This window comes from Camelus bactrianus, chromosome X, assembly GCF_048773025.1.
Source record: "Camelus bactrianus isolate YW-2024 breed Bactrian camel chromosome X, ASM4877302v1, whole genome shotgun sequence".
Lineage (NCBI taxonomy): Eukaryota > Metazoa > Chordata > Mammalia > Artiodactyla > Camelidae > Camelus > Camelus bactrianus.
Window position 1 is genome coordinate 17,943,363 of NC_133575.1, and position 22,812 is coordinate 17,966,174.

Below are 22,812 nucleotides of genomic sequence, written 5' to 3' on the forward strand. Positions count from 1 at the left end.
TTCAATCTCAGTGGAATTCGAAGAACGGCAATTAATGAATGTCATTTTTCACCTATAAAAATGGCAAAAATGTTTTTAGAAGTAAAGGATAAAATATGGCAAAGTTCAGGGAAATTGCTTAAGTGGATGTGAAGTGAAGTGTTAAGTGAATGGAGGGTTATATGAAATACAGATTCAAAGCCTTGAATGTATGCGTACTATTTAGTATCACTTTTCAACAATTTTCCGAAGGAATAATTTAAGGATTAAATGTTTTATCTTTAGGATATTTACCGTAACACTTCTTATAACCGCAAGAAAAGTTCAAGCAAAAGGTTCAGTGTACAGCAATAAACGGCTAAATGCACAGTGCACACCAGCACACAGTAGGTCGCTTAACTGAACTCCACTTAACACATTCACACAACTCTCCAGGGCCCGTCCTTTCCAGTTAGCCACCTCAGGGTCCCCACCGGCTTACAGGCAGATCTGCAAAATGCCGGCCTGAAGGCCAGGTGGAGCTCTGGAGGGCGTAGGGATGGCGCGGGGAGGCGAGCACCGGTGCCGAGCTACTACCACACAGCACATGCTGGCATCCGTGAGCCAAACTGCACGCCCCCGCAGCAGCTGTGTTTGTTCCATGACTGCTTCCACCGGAAGTGCTTATTCATGTTAACTGTGATTTCAATAAACATTAAATTAGTAAGAATTTTTTTAAAAAAGTATTCTGGCCAATTCTGAGGCAGAGCCAAGTTTGTGACCGCTGATCTAGAACCCACACTCACTCAAGACTGTTTCCTTCCTGGAAATAATACCTTTATGGAGATGACTTTTTTCCTCTCTGCGACCTGGGTTTCTTCTCTTCTGAACTTGGTCAACTTACCGTCCCATCAAAGAAGACACTGTGTCTCGGCTGCAGACTCCTGAGAATCCCTTGGGGATCCTGGGTGGCACTGTGATACTGGGCCTGGCTCCCCTTGCTATAGTCCCAGAAAGCAGTACCCGGGCCCCACACTAGCTGGTTCTGAATCCCAGTGCCACGACCTACTAGCTGTGGGAGTTGAAGCAAGTTACTTAACCTCTCCGTGCTTCAGCTTCCTGAGTGGCCAAACCCTCTGAGCAGATTACAGAACCTGCTCAGAGTGTTGGTGGAAAAACTTAATGGGCTAATACATGTCACATGCCCAGGAGAGCGCCCACCTAGCACACGGCAAGTGCTCCGTAAGCAGAAGCAGCCGTTCCTGCCGTGGCTCTGCATCGTGCTCATCAGACACGCACCGCCCAGCCCCTAGCAGAGTGTGCTGCAGAGCTGTGCGGTGAATGAACAACGAGCACTGGGCTGCTTCTCCTCACCTAGGCCATCTGTGAACACCTCCTCTTGGGATACTTTTAAGATCTGAAGCTTCCCACAAATCTTCACAAGTGCTGTTATCTTTCATCAAATCCCTTCACCCCAACTTTTCATCTACCCTCTGCTAACAACAAAAGCTGGGAAACAGAAGGAGGCAAAAATATAAAGGAATCATGTAGGGTGATGGGATTTCAATACAGGGGAACTGCTGCAAAGGTCAGGTTTAAAGGATGCCCCTCAAATGCCCTGGCAGGAAACTGTAGACTGACAGTTGCAGTATGCATAAGAAAAGAATGTTTCCAATTGTGTAAAAAGGCATTCTGTCTTAATTTCCTTAGCAGACAGGAGGCAACACAGTAGGTTCTCAATTTAAATTGTCTTGAAAGTATTTATTGTTTAACTCTTTCTCCTTCTGCCCCACCCAGCCATTCTCTTCGTTCCGCTTTTCTGGTCATCCTAAAAGCTAAATACATTCTTCTCTATGGAGGATGAGAATAAATACTAAAACCAATACACTTGCTCAGGCCTCCATCAGGCATTGTGTCACTGCAGGGCGCTGGTCTCCAACAAGTGTAGTCTTCCTAGGGCTCCACGAGGTATTCCTTGTTCAAGGTCACTGGTACACTCATGGAGTTGAAATGCCGCTGCCCATCTAAATACAACATGGACTCTGGAACACAGGAGAGAGGGCCCTGGATAAACCTATAGCACCTTAGAAAATCAGTGCACAAACACAAAACTACTTGGGAATACCAGAACGGCAACGAGAATGCAAAACCAGCGCCAGGCATGCCCCACTGCGCCAGGGAACACACAATGTCCCCAAGGGAGTGAGCCTCAACTCCTGCCCCTTCCCTTTGGTTGGGCCAGTCCTGACCACCAGTGGCTGCTTGTAGCTGACACCAGCCCTTCAGACAACAGCCAGGTGGGCAAAGCAGCAATGGGCACCTGAGGGCCACAGGGCATCCAGGCCTTCAGGGCCACAGAACCTCTAAAGCACAATCCCCTAAAGATACACTCTCGGGCTGATGGGCATCAGAGTACTTCCCACAACAATTTAAAAGGAGAAAAACATCTTTAAATGTTTCCCTCCTTAGGGACAAGCAGCCATTGCTGCTTACCTCCGTATGTTCTGGGGAAAACCAAGGGCACTTCCTTCTCTGACATGAATGTGAAATGAAAGACGTTGGTGGTCATGTGCTCTTTATCCTGAAGAGAGGCCACTTCACTGTGGACTCTGACTTGAATGTAATTCTCCTGAGTAAAGCAAACCTAAGATTTCAAACATGATGGTTAGTCACACCGAAAAGGGGGAAGAAAACAATCAGAAGAGAAACAGTGACTTAAGAATATAAGAACTTCTTTCCTAGGCCCCAACGATACAAAATTGTATTTCATCTCTCACCGCACACCTACCTGTGAAGAAAGGAACAGCAATGACCCAACCTCAACAGGTTTCTGAAACATGATATCATCCACGGCTACGACAAACGGTCGGGAACCACTATCGGGGAAAGACAGCATCGCTGGGGTCAAGGGCAAAATTCAGATGATGTCTAGTCCTTCCCTAACAATCAGCTGAAGCAAAATTTAAATGATCAAAGCATAAACCTAGAGAAGGAGGAGATAATCATGCCAATGAGAAACGGTAAGAGATGCCATTGTGACCACATCAGTGCCAAAAATCACTGCATCTTTCCCCTTCTGCATATCATCACCTCCTTTTCTCAGTAGGTCTTTGATGCACTAACTTACAAAACCAGAGCAAGAGCCTTCTAAAATGAAGACCAAACCCAGCTGGTATCAGCGTGGCATTTATTCAAAAATATAATATATTCCCAAACACATCCAGACTAGTCCAAAATGCTTCACTGAGTCAGGTCATATAAACGGCTTCTCAGAAGTTACAATTACCTTAAATCTAACTCACCCGAAGTTACAAGCAGTAGCCCATCCAAGTTCATATGCTTTCCTCATAAGGAAACCACCAAAGATCCGATTGAAAATGTTCCGCTCCTAGAAGACATAAGTATCAATAAATACAAGCCTGTGACCACCCCTAATCTATAGAACAAAGGAATGCCATAGAACAGAGGTCAGTTTAAAAGTGTGTCAAATCTCAGATGAGTGTCATAAATCCAAGTTACCCTGTTTAGAAGACCTTTCACTAAATTCTAATACCTGAGGGTGGCAAATTTCCAAGCTCTTCAGTTTGGAATTTTCCATCCACACCGAATTAGGCGGCAAAACTCGACTTTGAAAACTTATAGTCCTGTACAAATACAGATTGAGTAAACCCTGTTAGTGCCATGATTTTGCTGCTGAAAAGTAAAATATTTACAAACACCTCCCAATATGTTCAAGCCAAGTGCAGCTCTGGAGAAGGCCAAGGTTTACATGCTTTCCCAGCCTGGAGTCTCACCATGCTGACTTACTTTGGATCCAGCGTGCTAAGAAACATCTCATGTATGGTTGTCCTCTCCTCAGCATTGGGAGCCATTTTCAGCAACGATGTGGAGCTGAAGGCGACCCTTCTCCCCTTGTTCACTGGAATCGGGGACAACAAAGAGCTACGATCAGGAGGACCACACTATAGCACTGGGTTCCTGACCTGGGCCACCTTGGACCCTCCACAGTATTTCCAGATTTCAAAAGGCCCACTGGAAATTGTACATGTACCCCAGAGAAGGCTGCTGAGGCTACATAAGAACCTGTGATTCTTTGCTTTCAGATAGAAATTATATCAGTTCATTGTAAGACCACTTACAATCATCTTGACCTACGGCCCCGACCAGCAGTTTTTTTATTAAGATACATTCCCCGTTTCATTAAAAATGAGAAAACAAATTACTTCACTTAATATTGCATGATCGATAAAACTGTTCAAAGTATGGACTCTGTGAAATAAAGAAATAAGGTAATTTCTCGTTCCAGACACCTGACGGGTATGAGGAGTCCATACATACTTTTAAATAATCTCCTCGGCATTACAGTTAATGTGCTTTCTAAACTGTATCTTATTATGAACAAATTAATATACATTCTCCTTGTCTAAAGAGCTCTTCTTCCTCTGGGCTTTCAAGGACGAGTGGATTTACAAATGCCGGCCTAAAGAGAAGAAAAGAAAAGAATAGATTAAAGACACGCCATTACTTAATAAAGACTGAAAATGTTCACCATGGGTAAGGCTTCCTAACTACTTCACCTAAGAACTCTGCAACAATTAGGGGAGCCTTCTAGTCACAGACTTATCTGTAGACTAGAAAGTTCATGCTCTAGAAAGGATACGGCCACTTTCCAAAATGTTTCACCTGATTCTAATCATGAGGAAACAGTTAAAAATAGGTTTACAACATTCTACAAGAAAGCCAGCCTGGACTCTTCAAAAATGTCAGTGTCAAAAGACAGAAAGTGGTAAGGGTGGTTATTTTAAAGAAACATGATAACCACATATAATACATGGTCCCTGGTCACTGGGGGGGAGGGGGGAAGGCTATAAATATTTTAGGGACAACTGGCAAAGTTTGAATATGCATCATACATTAGGTAATATAACTGTATCACTGTTAAATTTCTTGGATATAATAAAGGCACTGAGATTATATAAGAGAATTATCTTATACTTAGGAGATACATGCTGTAATATTTATGGGTGAAGTAGTCTCAAATTTTGATTCTGGGGGAAAAGGTGTATGTATTTATAGAGAAGGCAAGAGTACGGCAAATGTGGTCAAGTGGTAATTGGTGAATTTAGGTGAAGGGTATATGGATGCTCATTGCATTGTTCTTTCTGCATTTCTGTAAGTGTCAAATTTTTCAAGATAAAACACTGAGAAAAGGGATAGGATTTCACTGTGGTAGAATCCAAAGGTTTGATGCAACAAAAATGGAAACAAAAGAACTGAAATGGCAGCTTGGAAAATGGCATCAGCTGGGAAAGAAGCTTCAAGTAACGCCCCCAGTGATAGAAAAGGAGCCCCAGGCCAGCCACTAGAAGCGCCAGGTCGGCTGGAGCTGGTGGGAGGAGCTAGAGAAGACCGAGGTATTCATTCTTCGCTCAGATTGGAGTCACCGAGGTGTTTTCCAATCTTAACTGAGTTTTCCAAGTCAGCTTTTCATACAGCAGAAGAAATTTCTCATTACAGACTCTAAAGTTTCTAAAACAAATTAGACTACCCATAGGCCTCTAGACTCTGTCCTGTACAAACAGCAATCCTGCAATATTCCCTCCCACCTCAGTCCCACACATATAATGAAATAGTTTTTCCCACTCTGAATGCCTTGGGTGTAACTGTTATTGGGAAACAAGAATTCAGTTTAAGAGAAAAAAGATAAAGTATAAAGCCAAATAAGTTAAAGTTAAACTTGACTTGGAAATAACAGTATAAACTCAAGACAAGAGGTTTGCTTTTTAACATTCATCCACTGAAAAGGCCTAGAAACAATGACAAACCAGTTACAATGTACAGTTCGCGTACCCAGATTTTAGTGTCTAAATAAATACCGGTTTCTCACTAAAAGGAACTTGAGGACTCCTTGGAGAAACGGCAGATTCCAGGCCCAGAGCAAGAAATGTATAGGATGAGCCTAAGATACCTCATTGCACCAGAGAGCAGGAGGGTATCAAAGACTAGAGGGGAAATGTCAAAATAGCTTATCACAGGAGCCAGCTTGAAGGAGCTCCCGCTGACCAAAGATACACTCGCAGCAGCAGGAAGAATAGTAGGCTGCCATTTACTGAAATATATTTACCATACTGGAATCCATGAACTCACGATACTTTTTCCGAAAGCCAAAACAGTAGAAAAACTATGTCATCACTAGCTAGTAAATGTGTAGATAAAGGCAAGAATGAAACACTGATCCTGACTTTCCTTTACAAACCAAACTGCCCTAGTTGATAAGTGAAAATTCTTCTTTACAGATCTCCAGTTAATAAATATAGAAAGAATGACAGAACTTGAGAATCATCTGACATCCCCTAATGAGAATGGTTAAAGCACTGATCAGCAACGGACATCAAAAGCACTGGTGAAAGAGTGACGGGGAACCAGCTACGCACAGGATGACAAAGCGTACTTTGGATACGCCTTATACTGTTCTACACCTGTACATTATTGCTGATCATAAGAGGATAAACTGAACTACACAATGGGAAGATCAGTCTGTCACTACTTGAACCCATGCATCAATCTTAATATTACTATGAGTGAGACAATCTGCACCTCCCGACATGATACAATATGAAATACAGAGAGAGCATCACCTACAAAGTGCGCTCACCAAATATACTGAACCCAAATTTGTAGATCTAACTTCAATTTACAGAAAATACTAGGGATAGTTTAAAAAGTAAAAAAAAAAAAAAAAAAAAAGAGGAAACAATGAGGTAAATCCAGAAAGTGGAACACTGTATAGCTCAATCAATCCAGGCTTTCAACGAGTTAATGATCTGAAACAATAGGGGACAGTGGGAAACACACCTATTCTGGATTAAAACAAACAAGAGATTACACAACTCTGTGAATATACTAAAGGCCATTAAATTATATACTTTCAATGGGTGAATTGTATGGTATGTAAATTATATCTCAATAAAGCTGTTAACAAAAAAAGACTTACGAGACATACAAACCAAATATAATAATGTGGACCTTGTTTGGAACCTGATGTGAACAAATTGTTAAAAAGAAAACTGAGTATGAACTGACTATTGGAATATATTAAGGACTTATTATTTTTCTTAGGCATGCTAATGGTAATGCAGTTATTTGCGAAACTATCCTCGTTTTTAAAGATATGCCTACGCTATAGTATTTAGAGGTGAAATGTCATTATGTCTGGGATTTGCTTTAAAATATTACAAAGAGAATATACTTTTAAAAAACAGAAGAAACAAATATGGCAAAAATGTTTAAACTCTTAAGTGTAGGTGATGGTATATGGAAATTCACTATAGCTTTCTCTCCATTTTTATGTATCTTGGATATTTTTCCAAATAAAGAATTAAGAAAAAATAGTAATTACCCTTTATTTTCAGAATCACGAGCCACCATTACAAATGTTGCATCCAAAACAGGACAAAACTCATTACCATGTAACTAGAGAACAAAGGAAAGAAAATGCAGATGTAGAAACACATTTACAAGGAGCCTGTAGTCTAGCGCGGGAGAGAGATGCCCAAAACCCACAGTGCCCGGTGCGAGAAGTGCTGGGATGGGCACAAACTACAGGAGCTGAGCAGGACCGGGACCCAAGGGCAAAGGTCACAGAGGGACCCTCTGTACCACTATCACGTGCTGCCCCGCACCTGGCAGACTCTGGCTCTCTTCAGGCCCACCCGTCCTCACATTGGCACACCCGGCCAGGCAAACCTCCCACCACTCTCACAGGAACTTGAGCGTGCCAACTACCAGGACATGTTTGTTTCCTTAGCAGAGCACAGGGACTCCCAAGAAGGGGTAAGGTAAGTGAGAATTCTGTGAATTAAGCTAAATATTTACAGTGCACAGGCCATTGAGATTTTAAGGTATTTCTTTACCCTTAGAAGTCTGTACTTACAGGAAAGTCATTATCATAAAGTCATCTTGTAACCTGAGAGTATATTTGGTGTCATCCGCAACAAACCTCCTCACTAGTCCTCATCCTGCTGCCTGTTCAGGCCCTTATCACCTTCCCCCTCAGCTACGGGAAGAGTCCCCAATCTTCCTGTACACCTGTCCCGTTCAGACCTCTCAGGAGTTCCCCCTTTCTCCCGGCATCTGGTCTAAGCCTGCTGGCACTGTGCATACAGCCTCCACAACAGAGCCCAGATTCCTCTCTGGTTGTTCACCACACACTCCCCTTGTGCCTGCACCTTTTCCTCGAGCCACAGCTGACAAGCTGGAGGTCCTGGAATGTCCCATGCTGTCACCTGATTCAACTCCCCTCCTTGCCTTTGCCTGATGCCTCCCTCAGGCCTGCACTCCTCAAGACACTCCTCCCCTCCTGGCCACATCCAGACTCCTCAGGCAGAGCTCACCATTCCTTCCTCTGCCTGCCACCTAGGTGAAAACAGAGCCCTCTCCTGACAGTGGTCCTCAACAGGAGAGGAGGACACCACCCCCTAGGGGACACGTGAAAGTGCACAGGGCTGGTTTCAGTCGTGACATAACTTGGGGGACATTACTAGCACAGCAGATGTAACCAAAGAGCTAAGCAGCTCATAATGCAGAACAAAGAATTTTCTCACATACAAGGCCAAGAGCATCCCTGTTGAGAAATAGTGCATAATACTTAGCATACTATATCATGGTCATTTATTTACGTGTGTCTCCCTACTGCACCGTAAGCTCCTTGAGGACAAAGACCATTTTTATTCACGTCTGTATCCCTAGCACTTGGCACAAAGATTAGCAGACAGCAGACACCCAATCAATGACTGCCGACGAATGAACTGAGGCAGGTAACTATTGAGCACCACTAGCATGTGAACTTCAGCAGAGTGGAACCTTCTGTCTTGCTCACGGCTATACACCAAGCACAGAAGAGACACTCCATAAACCACTGCTAAGTGAATGTCAAATGAAAGGCTGTCAGGAAGCAGGCTAGGTGACTCACACCCAGATCCTGTCATCAGGCGCACATAGTCTAGTGGAAGAGAAAACACATGTCCAGACACAGATCTGCAGAGCAGGGAACGGCAGGTGCCAGGAGAGAGGGTCAGAGGAAGGGTACTGAGGAAGGAGGTGTTGGGAAGGAATAGGTACCATGAACCAAAAGGATTGGGGAAGGATTTGGGCAGGAAGTGACCCAGAAGCACCAGTGGAATGGGGCTGTGCAGAGTCAGAGCCCAAGGAGTCCAGGCACAGGGAAAAGTATACGCAAGGATAGTCATCTGCTCACCTGCTGCTTAAGTTCCAGTTTATTATAATGAACACCTACTAGTGCCAAGCATCGGCAATGCAAGATGAATAACTCCCCGCTCTTAGGATGCTCAAGGTGTCCAGTAGTAAGCTCTAAGAAGGTAGGTAAGTTGGAGGGAATACAGCTGCAAAGGTAGGTTGTCGCTAGTTTATAAAGCACTTTGGTTCCTAACTAGTCAAAAGAATTTAGACTTTAATCCAGATAACAGTCACTGAAGATTTTTGAGAAGGGAAGTGATATGACTGAAGATCAGCTTTGGAAGATCCATCCAGCAGAAATGTGTAAAACTAATAGAGAGAGAACAGACTAGAGGCAGAGAGAGTGATTACAAGACAGTTGAGGTACTCACACAAGAGGCAGTGAGGGCTTGAGGCTGAGGGGAAGGGGAAGAAAGGACTCCGGTGAAGAGCTGTGGGTAATGAATTTGCATGACTTGGCAAAAGCCTGCACAGCAAAGGGAAAATTAAAGTTTTCAAAAAGGTTTGGAGTTGGGAGAAACAGGAGGGCGGCAAAGGGGAAACCAGAGGAGGAACAGGACTGGAAAGGAAGATGATGCACTCAGTTTGGAATACAATGCACTTGAGGTAGCAAGAGTACACGTAGGGGAGAGATTGAACAAGAACCCCGAAAGACGCCTTTGAAGGTTAAGCCTAGAAGAGATATATAGGACCATCTCCACAATAATGGCAATAAATTAATATTATTGCCAACATTTGATTAGTGGTTACTGTGGTGATGAAACAAGAGGCTCAGAGAAGACAAGAAATTTGCCCGCAGTCACATGGCTAATAGCAGCAGAGCTGGGATTTAAACCTACATTTGAGCCAAGCCAGAGGCAAAGCACCTATCACCAAGCTCCCTCTCTGGAATAAAAGGATCACTCAAGCCATGAGTTATTAATCAAAATAGCCAATGAGAAATGTAAATTTAAAACAAAAGTCTGTCCTTCTGACACTGATTTTCATTGGCTCTTTCTTCCCCAAAACTCCTGTATCTCTTTTTCAACCTATTTGGCAAGATACCCTAGAAAGCAGGTCCTATGACAGGAATCCACCGTGAATCAACTGTGAAAATTTAAAAAGGCTGTGAACAAACCATAGCAGCATCCCCAACAACTTTATAATGTTTTGCTTTAAAAGCAGTATTACTGTCAGTTTTATCAACATAAGAGTTAAGAAATTCAACTGCTTACATATAGCACCAAATAAAAAACTACTTAACTATTCTGACAAATAACTTACTACAGAGCAACTTTCAGACTTTTTCCAAAAGGTGAAATGTTTCAAATCCTATAACAGAAAAAAATTTATCTGAATTAACAGACCCATTGAATATCCTAACATAACTGAATAAGTTATTTTTAAATAAGTTTCACAATGAAATCTTGGGCATACTCTGAATTATTTGATTTCTGTGCTATTATCCTCTTTGAGGTACTTTTTCTTAACGAATTTCTTTATTCTGAGTTTTGCTCATTACAGAGGCTGTTCCTAACTGCTATAATAATCTAAGTGACTGTTATGGGTTGAATTGTGACCCCCAAGAAGTTATGTTGAAGTCCTAACCCTCAGTACGTGTGAATGTGACTTCATCTGGACATAGGGTTGCTGCAGATATAATCAGGTAAGATGAGGTCACACTGGAGCAAGTAGGCCCTTAATCCAGTATTATTATGTCCTTATAAGAAGAGAAGAGACGCAAGAGAAAAATGCTATATGATGAAGGAGGAAGAGATTGAAATGTTACAGCTATGAACCAAGGAACGCCAGAGAGCCAGCAAACCACCAAAATTCAAAGAAGCAAGGAAGGCTTCTCCACTGCAGGTTTTAGAGGGAGCAGGGTCCTGCTGAGACCTTGATTTTGGATGTCTAACCTCCCAACCATAAGACAATTAATTTCTGTTGTTTCAAGCCACCTGGTTTGGGGTACTTTGGTACAGCAGTCCTTGGAAACCAACAGGAACCAATCCCATTCATACTTAATGTAACTCAAACTGTTGTGAAATTCTCTTGGGCAAAACCCAGAAATAAGAACCTTAACATGGAGCTGTATATGATTTGAACATAATAAACACTAAACATAAACACCAAATAATCTGTCAGTCTTCATCCAGGAAGACGATATTCACAACACACCATGCATATGATGTGCACTTGAATTATTTTTCTAGAAGTGGTGAGCTATACACCTGTCTATGGAGATTCAAGCTTTAAAAGCTTTTCTTTCACTGAGACTGGCCAGCTGTATCAGAACAAAAGGGCAGTGTTTGGGCGGGCGCAGACGCACCTGGAACATTTGTATCTTCACTTCCATGGATGTCTTCCCAACCCAACAAACATGGCCACTGAACTTGATGTCCTGTTCTGGGCTTAAGCTCTTCTTACACATATCTACAAAACAGAAAACCAATCTGAGCCTAAACCACACCCCAAATTTTCTGTAAATGGACAATTTCATTTAAAATTGTGGCACATTCCACTACATTTCCTTTTTGTCTTCAAAACTAAAAATAAATTTTTTGATATACAAAAGAAATTTGGATGTCTTTTGGAAAAATGTAAACAATGCAAAGAACATAAAAAATAAAACTGGAATCATGCAAAACCCTTCCACTTAAAGATAATTATAATAAATATCTTGGTATATAGCATTCTAGACACTTTCATATGCATATGTATATAAAAATTGCCCCTAAAAGGAAAATATTTCCTCTAATCTCAATAATATTTTGTAATTACTAAAAATGCTAAGTATGCATAGAAAATAGTATCACTTACCAATCTTGTCCACCAGGGCTGTAACTATTGATAATGGAGACATTTTAGCTGAATGGATTTTGGTGTGCATGTAGCAAATAAGAACTGTAGAAAAACAGAAAAGAACCAAATAAAGCAAGAGCAAAATTTTTTTCAACATTCGTAATTTATTCCCAGAAAGCCATAAGATGTCTTTTCTTGTTTTGAAGACCCAACCCACCACATTCTACTACTGGCCTTATGATAGGACCAAAGGTTTATACACACTGATGAAATCTGGGGATCATCTAATGTGAATGCCTGCTCAATTTGAGATTTGGTGAGGAAACTGAAGTCCAAACCCAGGCCTACCAGGTAGCTTGTTATCACTCACAGAGACACAGTAACTAAATCAGAAGACCCTAGCACATGAGTCTGACAGCACCCAACATCTTCTAAAAAAAAGAAACAAATCACAAGGATTCAGCTACCTGTTTTTCTCCTGACGCTTTCCTAATTATGAAGCTATTATTTCACTCATTTATCCCTCCTTCCCTGTAACACCCTCAGTTCCTACACTGCCTTGTGGTTATCTACGTACTTTCCATATTTTAACAAGCATTTATATGTGCCAAGCATGGTTCTATGTACCTTACAAATATCAACTCATTCAAAGTTGTACTGTACTTCTTTAGTGGCCTCCCTGCTTCTGCTATGACTCATTCAAATTTGTATCATCAACCTTCAGGACAGGATCTGTGGTCAATATAAATATTTGTTGACTAACAATAAATCCTCCCATCCACACATCTGCTAATGGATGTACCGGGGGCATGAGGGATGAAAGGCAAGAAATTCCATTTAAAAACCTTTGTGGTACCCAGAAATCATATGTGTCTGACCTATGGCAATATTAGTGGAAATGAAGAGAAGAGAAGAGCTAAGGAGGAGGCAGACTTGACAAGACTTGAATCAACTCAGGTTTCTAACCTGCATGAGTGAAGACTGTGTACCATTCATTGAGAAAGAGAATATAGTACAGGAAAAGCAGAATGGGCTGTTTTCAACATGTTGAATTCGAGAAACTCAGGGCACATCCAAATGAAGATATCTAGCAGGCAAGAGGGCAAACTGGTCTGCAACTCAGAAAAGCAGAAAATGTAGCTTCCTAAGTATTCTGCATATTGATAGCAACTGAAACACTGGGAGTAAACAAGATTATTCACAGAGAATGTGCAGATAATAACAATTTTTAAAAAAGCAGAAGACAAACCCTGGAGATAAGCAACATTTAAGGAATCAAAAGAGAAAGAGGAACCTACAAAGGAGACTGGGAAGGAGCAGCCTGAGAGGCAGGAGGAAATGTCACCAAAGCCCAAGGATGAGCTGGACATTATCAGGAGCCTCAAAGGGGTCTGGTAAGCCCTGAGAAGTACCTTGAGGTCACACAGTAAGAGTCAACGGAGAGCTTGGCAACAGCAGCTAACGGCCCAGGGGACGAAGCCAGAACACGGCAGACTGGGAAATAACACGAGGGCAGGATATAGAGGCAATGAACAAATGCTTTTTTTTCTAACTCTTTCCAGAAAGTTAGCTCTGAAGTAAGAGAGAAAGAGAATTTGAGAGTTTTAACAGGGAAGGGGATTTTAGCTGTTTTTCATTGTAAGATGGAAGAGCTCTGAACATGTTTATAAGTTGAGGGAAAAGTGAAGGTGAGAAAAGGCTGGAGATATGAGGGAGAAAGCATACGTGATAAGCCAAGTTCCTTGAAGAAATAGAAGGAACAGAATCAAGTGAACACGTGAAAGGGATTGGCCATCAATAAGAGGTTGTAAGGAAAAGCGAGTAGTGGCAGGAGAGTCTGTGTACTTAGGAACACCCAAGTAAACCAAAGTCGTGTGTGTGTGTGTGTGTGTATGTGTGTGTGTGATTTTTTTTTAAGGCCAGGTTTATTTAATGCGAAGAAAAATGGAGCTTGGTGTAAGCCTAACAATGGACTTATGTCTCTATTTTAAAGGTTATTAGACACTTTATATTTTTTAAGAAAATTTTTTTAGTTTTTTTAGGGGAGGAGGTAAGCAGGTGTATTTATTAATTAATTTTTAATGGACATACTGGAGCTTGAACCCAGGACCTCGTGCACGCTAAGCACATGCTCTACCACTGAGCTATACCCTCCCTCTAGATGCTTTCTTTAAACACTTTCCTAACAATTCAGTCCAAAAGCCATTAGGTAGGAGCAAGCAAGATAGCCCAGAGTAGGGTGCTGAAGACCAAGCGGAGCCAGGAGGACATGCAGAGAGGCAACGAGAGCGATGGCACAGCACACTGCAGCCTGAGCACAACGAGGAGGGTGACCTGCACAAGGGAACCTGGTATGGGGCAGAACCCCAGTGAGGTGGGGGGGCATTCATGATGGGGTTCAGGGTGGCAGCAATATGGAACTGGCTACATTCAGGGGAATTGATCAAATAAGTAAATGTATTATGGATAATGGAGCCAGTTGGAGAAAGGAATTACAAATGTGAAAAAGTGAGTAAATAAGAAAGCACCTGTGGTGTTGAACTGGAATAGGAACAATTAGTATGAACCCGGGGTTTTCAAAGACAGAGAGACATAGATGTAAATGCATGTGTATGTGCAAATACTCACCCACTGAAAGGGCATGGGAACAGTGATACCCCAGCAGCAACGACCACTCCCAGCACCCAGATCTTGGTTTCTAGATATCATTCTCCATTAAAAAGAATCTGGGCTCCCTGGAGATTTGGCTGATTCCAGGAATGGGGCAGGGAGAGTACAAGTGAGCCTAGAACATCTGCTGTACCAGAAAGTGAGGAAGTGCTCAAAGAATGATGGGGATACATCAAAAAACAAACAAACCACAAAAGGCAGCATGAAGAGAGCAGAACAGTCCTGGGACAATTTGAGCATTAAAATAGATGATAGAAATCTATTATAACCCATTCAATAAAATAGGAATCCCTGAGTTCACAGTGATTTTAAAAGAATAAATTGATAAAAGTCTGATGAGGAATGGGATATTTACAAGGTCTCAAAGCACCTCCCTACAAGGTACTAATCACAAAGGGGAAAAGAGTAACTTTATAGTGAAGAAGCCTGGCAGACACCACCCTCATCAATGACTCAAAGTTAACACCACAGTAACTGGACAAACTAAAATTATGTACCCCTTGATAGGATGCAATAAAAACACAGCATGCCTTCTGGAACACTCCTATTAAAGATGCATGTCCCAAATCTAATCTTGGGGAAGCATCAGAGAAACCTAAATTGAGAGAAATTTCACAAAAGAATTGGCCCACAACCTACAAAAGTGTCAAGGTCATGAAAGTTAGGGGAAGACTGAGGAGCTATCCCTGACATGACAATTAAATGCAACATGTGATTTGGAACTGGATCCTTCTACTATAAAGAACCTCTGGGGGAAGTTGAATGGGGTCTGAGGATTATACTACTGAAGTATTAGTGTCAGGGGAGAGGGGTGGGAAGGGACAGACTGGGAGTTGGAAATTTGTAGATACTGACAGGCATATGTAGAATAGATAAACAAGATTATACTGTATAGCACAGAGAAATATATACAAGATCTTGTGGTAGCTCACAGTGAAAAAGAATGTGACAATGAATATACGTATGTTCATGTATAACTGAAAAATTGTGCTCTACACTGGAAATTGACACAGCATTGTAAACTGACTATAACTCAATAAAAAAAATTCTCATCATTGAAAAAAAAGTATTAGCGTCAAATTCTTGACTTTGAGGGTTGTATTATGGTTACGAAGGAGAATATCCTGGTTTGTAGGAAATACACGTGAAAAATATTTGGAGGTGATGAGCATCGTGTCAGTAATATACTCTCACATGATTCAGGAAGGAACAATTCTTTGTACTGTTATGTGCAACTTTTTGGTAAATTTAAGACTTTTTTTTAAAAAGTTATGAGAAAGAAGGATTAATAAGAGCATAACTCTGTTAAATAGGAATCTACATTTTATACATAATTAAATAATTATGACAATTCAGAAGTAGTAGACATCCTTCTTTTTCTGCTGTATTAGAATATCTTCATCTGTGCAAATTAAAGAATTAAAAAGACCCTTTCCAGCCAGAGGATTCAATGTATTGTTATAAGTACCTATTTAAAAATACTAAAATAATATCAGTACCTCCTAAGCTGTCAAGATCCTCAAGAATCCTGCCAAACCTGTGAAATAAAGAAAACTGATGAAATGAAAATCATGATGATCAGCCTTTAAGGAAAGATAATACACTGTAGGGTGATGAAAATCTTCTAAAATTGATTGTGGTGATGGCTGCACAACTCTCTGAATATACTAAAAATCACAGAATCACACATTTTAAATAAGTGACCAGTACGATATGTGAATTATATCTCAAAGTTGTAATAAGGAAAGGATATAAAATAAAAACAAATGACACAAACAAAAATACTGCTGTGTTACCTTACAGTGTTTTGAACAGTCAAATATTTCTCTCGTAATTCGGGCTGACTGCCCAAAGGCAAGAGAACTTCGATGTAACTGTCTTTCATTCTCCTAGGTGGCAGTCCTTTTTGTGACTCAGCCAAAAAACCATGAAGTAATTTTCTTTCCTCCATTGCTTTCACATGGTCTCTGAGAAGAAAGGACACAAGCTTCATGAAACACAGGACAGTTCTATCTCACAACCCCAGTGACATACAGGTCAGTCAGACACCATTATGGAGGAAAGAGCAGGTCTGGACCTATATCTTCTCCTTTTCCTTCCCTTCCTCCCCTCCCCCGCCACTTGGTGAATTTTTAAATTTCTGTTAAAATTACTTAGACTAGTAGATAAGAAAAACATAAGTGACACAGATATATCCAAATGAACTATATATTCAATCGCATCAAAAAGTGTATTCAAAGAACAGAATCTTTAAAATCAAATTAAAAATACAGAAATTGATGTAATAGGATATACAGATACATGGACTAAAGAACGACATGGCCACTGAACTCCAGATTCCCATTTCTCACCTTGACAAGTCTCGTATTCTCTGTGCCCCAGCTCTCTCTCTCTCTCTGCCTTCAATTTCAAGAAAGAGAGACAGAGGAGGAAAAATGGAGTATATCCAAAAGAAGTATGGAAGGCAGAGCAAAAGGTAAAGAAGAGAACACAAAAAGGAGACAGAAAGGGAACAAAAAGAAGAGACGATTACGGTGGAAGAGAAGAAGAGAGACAAAGACATAGGGATAGGCAATGTTGACAGTATCATTAATTAAGCTGTCTTTCTAAGCTTTACTTATGAAGTATTAATGCCAGAAAGGTGTAGACTACAAAAAATATAAGGGATAGAGAAACAAGTCAAAGGGCCCCAGGTAAATCCAGAATGTAGAACATTTGACAAGACAAATGGATTGGCCTCTTTAAAGTCAAGCTCATGGGGAAAAAAAAAAGGAGGGATAACTATTATTCTAGATTAGGGGAGACCAAGAGTCATAACCACCAAATGCAACATGTAATCCTTTACTGGATCTTGATTTTTTTTCAAAGCTATAAAAGATATTTGGGGAACAGCTGAGGAATTCTGAATATGAATGAATAATATACTATTAAAGAATTACTGTCAATTTTACTATATAAGAGAATATCTTACTTGTTGGAGATGCATGACTGCTAAATTTGTTATATGGAATATATTCATTTATTAGAGATGCACTGGAATATAATCGGAGAGGAGGTGAAGTGTCATGATACGTATAATTTACTTAGAAATAGTTCAGCCAATATATATATATTGGCAAATCTGGAAAAAACGTTCATAAAGTATCCAATTCAGATGGTGGGGACATAGGCATTCATTTTCCTACTTTTCAGTAAATTGAAATTTTTCACATAAAAAGATAGAAAGAATTCATTAGATAATTTTATACCAACAATAGATTGTTACTGTTCTTGTGTTTTCTTTTTATCTCATTTTAGCCTCAAAATTCTACAAATCAAGAGGGATATTCTCCTATTTTATAGCAGAGAAATACTGAGAGAAAGAGAACTGATTAACAGTTATTTATTTATTTTTACTGAAGTACTGTTGATTTACCATGTTGTGTTAGTTTCTTGCATACTGCATAGTGATTCAGTTATATATTTATACATATATATTCTTTTTCATTTAGGTTATTACAAGATATTGAATATAGTTCCCTGTGCTATGCAGTAAGACCTTTTTGTTTATCAAGACCTGGTTAATTATGAACTACAAGAAGCAATAAAGGAGTTAGGCTGCATGAAATAGAAAAACCAGGAAACTTGGGTTCAAGTCTCAAACTGTGGTACTTAAGTATTCAATGTCTAAGTCTCAATCTCCTCATATGCAAAAAAGGAATAGGAACATATGCCATAAGCATGTCACAAGACTCACTGAGAATCAGTGAGGTAATATATACCTGAATGCACTGTGAAAAATGAAGAGTACATGTAAATCATATGATTTTATGACAACAATGCATCAACTGATGAGTATGTTGGAATGTTCATCGTTTTCCCCAAGTTAAAAAACCTCTCAACCCATTTGTGAACAAAGGGTCCCCCCAATCCTACACTGGGACCATCAACTGAGCCTAAATACACCCTAGCATACCACTTCAGGGATGGAAGAATGAATGAACAGAGTGCGTACCTCCAGTTTGTGGATGCTCCTACTATCTCCCGCAACTTATCTCGAACTAAAACAAAAATAAAGAGGTCGTTCCATAAAATAAAGAATATGAGAACTGGATTACGGCAATGAGCTCAAGAACTATAAAAAGCAATTCATGCGCTCAAAAGCTTGAAAGATCCATGAATTTCCATTTAATGCCACAAACAGCTCAGGGAAGTGATAAGGCCTTTGCTTCCTGAAAACTTGAGACAACTATTGTCTCCTTAGTGAAGAATATTCTTGTGCCAATTGCTGGGATTTATATAAACAAACAAAAAATAATTCCAATTATTCATTGGATGGGGCTATATTAGTGTCAGTAGGAGTCTCTTTTTGATGGAGACAATTATGAACAGAATCCCCACCCATCTTCTTAAAGGCAGTAGTAGATCAATTACTTAGTTGTGGGACTAGGACTCATATCTAAATCTGAGTCTCATTCTAATTGATTTCTCAAATATTTATACTACTCTAATTGTTAGAAATGTTTAGGCCAGAAAAATGAAGCAAAAAAGGAAAGGCAAAGAACGTAATTTAATTTTAGTTAATGCCCACTGCTCAAAAGTGCAAGAATGAATCAGTGCAAAAAAAAATTTAAGCACTTAAAAAAAAAAAGTTGATACTAATTACCACACACACCGTGATTCACATGTATAGGTGAACATGCTATACGGATAAAGGGAAAATAAATTAGATAAGCAGTAGTAAGTCAATAGCAAAAAATAAATCTATAGGATTTTAAGTAATATTTGAGTTCATAAGTTTTTTGTAACATTTAAAAATACATACTCCAGTTATAGGAAATTAACTATAGCACTCCTTGGTCCTTGCAATCACTAAATATTTGATCAAAGCCATGCATTTTAACTTTCATGAAAAAATGTTTGATTTTTCCATCAATTATTATACACCATTATTAGGTGTAAATTCTAATTACAATCATATCATAGAAAATTGCAGAAAGTATACATTAATAAATCAGTCTTAGTTCTTAATTTTCTTCCCTCCTGAGCTCCCTGAATAAAAGATTGGAAAGTATCAAGTATCCCAAATAGTACACAGATGCTCACTGACATAAAATGATTATGACCAGTTTATAGTCAGTGCAAGAAAGGTGGGTGCTAAGGGTCAAAAAAGTAGAATTTTAAATTGTATATATACACATACATTTATTTGGATCCTTTAAAGAAGCCACAATTTTCATTATAATGAATATTCTTACACTGATAAAGACATTTATAGTTTGCCTATCAGATTAGTAACTGAAATTAACTTCAATTAACCATGGATTAACAGGGTCCCTCTAACAAAATTGTAGGCTAGGAGTGTTTAGTTGGTACAACTGAAGGGCGCACCTCCTGCTTATGTATTAGATCTCTTTTTTCCGTGTCTATCCCTTAGTACCTACACACAGGAAGTAGAAATCATTTAACTAAAAGAGTTCGGTCTCCAAGGCTCCCAGGAATCAAAGTTCAAATTCTGAATGTGATTTCTACCCAAACCTATCCTGGTCATTTTATACATAAGAAGCTTATGAAAGATCTTCTTTGGTATGCCTTATTTGCCCTAAACTGTCTGCGTATATGCCTCCCAAATACAACAGTTTTTCCCCATATGGCCTAAAAGGTAAACACCCATGCTTGCCTTCACGAATGTGGAAGACTCTTTGTTTCTCGGGATCCTGAGATCCTTGAGTCAGTCCTCTGCTGGGAGCAAACAGCCCTTTGCTCCAGGTACAAAGCCTATAAAACAAGATGAAACACACTTAGAGTTCGGTTCCATGGCTTCTTCCCTGGCAACCCCAAAGACCTGTGCCTCCTCCCAGAGCACCCGGCTGTCTCACACCCTTAGTCAATACTGTCTTGCAGTGGTCTGCAATTGTTTCTCAAGTGTATGTATATTTCCATATGAGGCTACTCCATAAATCATCTCTTCAACTAGAGGAAACATTTCTTGAGAGCAGAGACCAATTAGGGAGTTATCTACAAAACACATAAAAGATATCAACCAGGGTTAATGAATTTATTCTTGCTCTTTCTAATGTATTAGCTTCAGAAGCCCAGAATCAATTCAGTAAACAGCTGAGTAAACCAATTATGAACATTTATTTTGTTCTTTATTATTATACCATATTTCCTCAATTAATAAGTTAAACCCAATTATAAATCAATCAACTTTGAAAACAGAATTAACCCTTTCCAGACTCAAAGAGAGTACTTACTTATTGGACTTCAGCAAAGATTTCCTACTCCCTAATGGAATAAAATAAAAACTATTTACCCAAATGTGCCTAACCTGCTCTCCAGGAATAAGCTGTTTAAGTTGATTTTGGTTCACTATTGCTGACCTGTCAACTCCTAACCACACACTATCATATCAGGGATAACACACATATAATATCAGGACTGACAAACTGATCTGTTGAGAGCACAGCTGAAGAAGGCAAGGCATTGAAGAGGTCAAGAGTCCCAGATACTGTTACTCATTGTAGCTCAAGTGGACTGGTAAATGCTTACAACCTAATGCCGAGTCAAGTGATGACTAACCAAAAAAAGAAAGAACACTCTTCATTTTCTTTAGAGCTCAAATTTACTATAGATTTCTCTTCTGAATTCCAGCATTCAGGAAGTCTCTCAGTAGAAATATTTAGTGAAATCTACATGGAGTTTTGACCCTTGTGTTGCTAGAACAAATCCTGGTCCTTTCACCAAGTCAACTATGCTAAAAAAGAACACATAAATATGAGCATATACTCGCTGGCTAACTTAATTCCTTAGCCAGCCAGTCATCATATAATCCCTGCTGGTCCACTAAGACCAGAAGGCTTTTTAAAGCATTTGGGGTTTCGGTTTTGTGTTTTTTCTCCAATCACACAGCTAAAAAGCCTCTATTTTACATATTTTGGGTTTATTTTTTCACAATAAATTTTCCATTTCTGTACTTCTATATATGGATTAATATTTCAGTCTTTTTGTTCTTGACTTTTCAATTTGCTTTTTCTCAGAACATGACTTGAATTTTTTTTCTTTTTCACTATTTCATTTTATGAATCTTCTGTAGGTTCAAATCCCTCACTGGAGGAAATAGGGTATGTGATCCTTCACTCTGCCATCTCAGAAACAAGCACTCTATACCTGAATATAACAGGTTTTAAAAAGCACAATGGAAAAAGCTAGTATTTTCCACTGCTACTATTAGCTGAAAGAGCAAAGGAATCAGGCCCTCAATACATTAATTAGCAGTTATAATACATGTAGCAGATGATCTCGATGTAAGAAATGAGCTCTGACTCTGACACACACACACACACACACACACACACACACTTTTCAGTCGCAGGCTATTTCCCTTTATATATACAACACAGGTCCTGAGAGCCCAAAAGGTGCCCTGCAACCTCTGCCCACATCACAACACCCTTAAGTCAGAGTCCAAGTAGGTCAAGCACTTAACCTTAAGAGCGCAGAGGGCTGGAAAAATAATGTGGAACTCTAAGTACTAGCTTTCTGACAAGGAGCTAACTCAAAACCACACTATTGATGAGCAAAGAAAATGGAATTTCAGGGAACACCCAACTTCCTCCCTTAAACTGCCGCTACACTTTTAATATCAAACTCCCGGCCAGAAGACGCTAAGGTTGGGGGCGCGGTGCCCCACCCTAGGCCAACAGGCCGGAGTCCCAGAGGGGTCGCAGCAGGCGGGCGCCCTTCCCTACCACGCCCCATTTTCCGCCCAAATGCCGCGGTCCGCTCCTTCCGCCCGGGCCCGCTAGCAGCCTGGAGGACTCGAGTGGGCGCTCCCAGGCCCGCGCCCCGCCAGGCCCCGGGCTACCTACCGCAGCGCCGTTCGCCTCATTGCGCTCCGCCACCGCGCAAGTGACCAGAAACCCAGGCCCGGCCCGCCGGTCGGCGGAGGGAAGCTGAGGCAATTGAGAGCGCGAAAGACACCGAGGGCGAGCGCGAGCGCGAGCGCGAGAGGAAACCTCGCTCCCCACGACCGCACCCTTGAAGCGAGCCCGAGGGAGGGGTGGTGGGAGGGGCTACGCTGCCCGGGGGCGGGGTCTCGCTGCCCGGGGGCCCCACGCAGCACCTGAAGCCCTGCTCATTGGCGAGAAGCTGGAGTCCATCTCCCTG

General features: G+C 40.6%; 1 protein-coding gene across 4 annotated transcripts in view; it reads right to left on the reverse strand.

Moving 5' to 3' along the window:
* Positions 1 to 1,698: 1,698 nt before the first annotated feature.
* The window catches only part of ACOT9 (acyl-CoA thioesterase 9), a 53,111-nt gene continuing 31,997 nt past the window's right edge, over positions 1,699 to 22,812 (reverse strand). For 2 of the 4 annotated variants that reach the window (XM_045506871.2, XM_045506870.2), the window contains 14 exons: positions 20,324 to 20,421; positions 18,659 to 18,704; positions 16,461 to 16,631; positions 16,164 to 16,201; positions 12,013 to 12,096; positions 11,522 to 11,625; positions 7,358 to 7,431; positions 4,371 to 4,438; positions 3,766 to 3,877; positions 3,512 to 3,602; positions 3,261 to 3,346; positions 2,747 to 2,834; positions 2,452 to 2,602; positions 1,699 to 2,000 (listed from right to left, as the gene is read on the reverse strand). In XM_045506871.2, the coding sequence (XP_045362827.1) occupies positions 1,912 to 2,000; positions 2,452 to 2,602; positions 2,747 to 2,834; positions 3,261 to 3,346; positions 3,512 to 3,602; positions 3,766 to 3,877; positions 4,371 to 4,438; positions 7,358 to 7,431; positions 11,522 to 11,625; positions 12,013 to 12,096; positions 16,164 to 16,201; positions 16,461 to 16,615 (1,140 nt within the window). In that variant the 5' untranslated portion in view covers positions 16,616 to 16,631; positions 18,659 to 18,704; positions 20,324 to 20,421 and the 3' untranslated portion in view covers positions 1,699 to 1,911. Of the gene's footprint in view, positions 2,001 to 2,451; positions 2,603 to 2,746; positions 2,835 to 3,260; positions 3,347 to 3,511; positions 3,603 to 3,765; positions 3,878 to 4,370; positions 4,439 to 7,357; positions 7,432 to 11,521; positions 11,626 to 12,012; positions 12,097 to 16,163; positions 16,202 to 16,460; positions 16,632 to 18,658; positions 18,705 to 19,318; positions 19,346 to 20,323; positions 20,422 to 22,514; positions 22,715 to 22,812 lie in introns of those variants that run through there. The other 2 variants (XM_010970306.3, XM_010970307.3) reach the window with 2 other exon arrangements.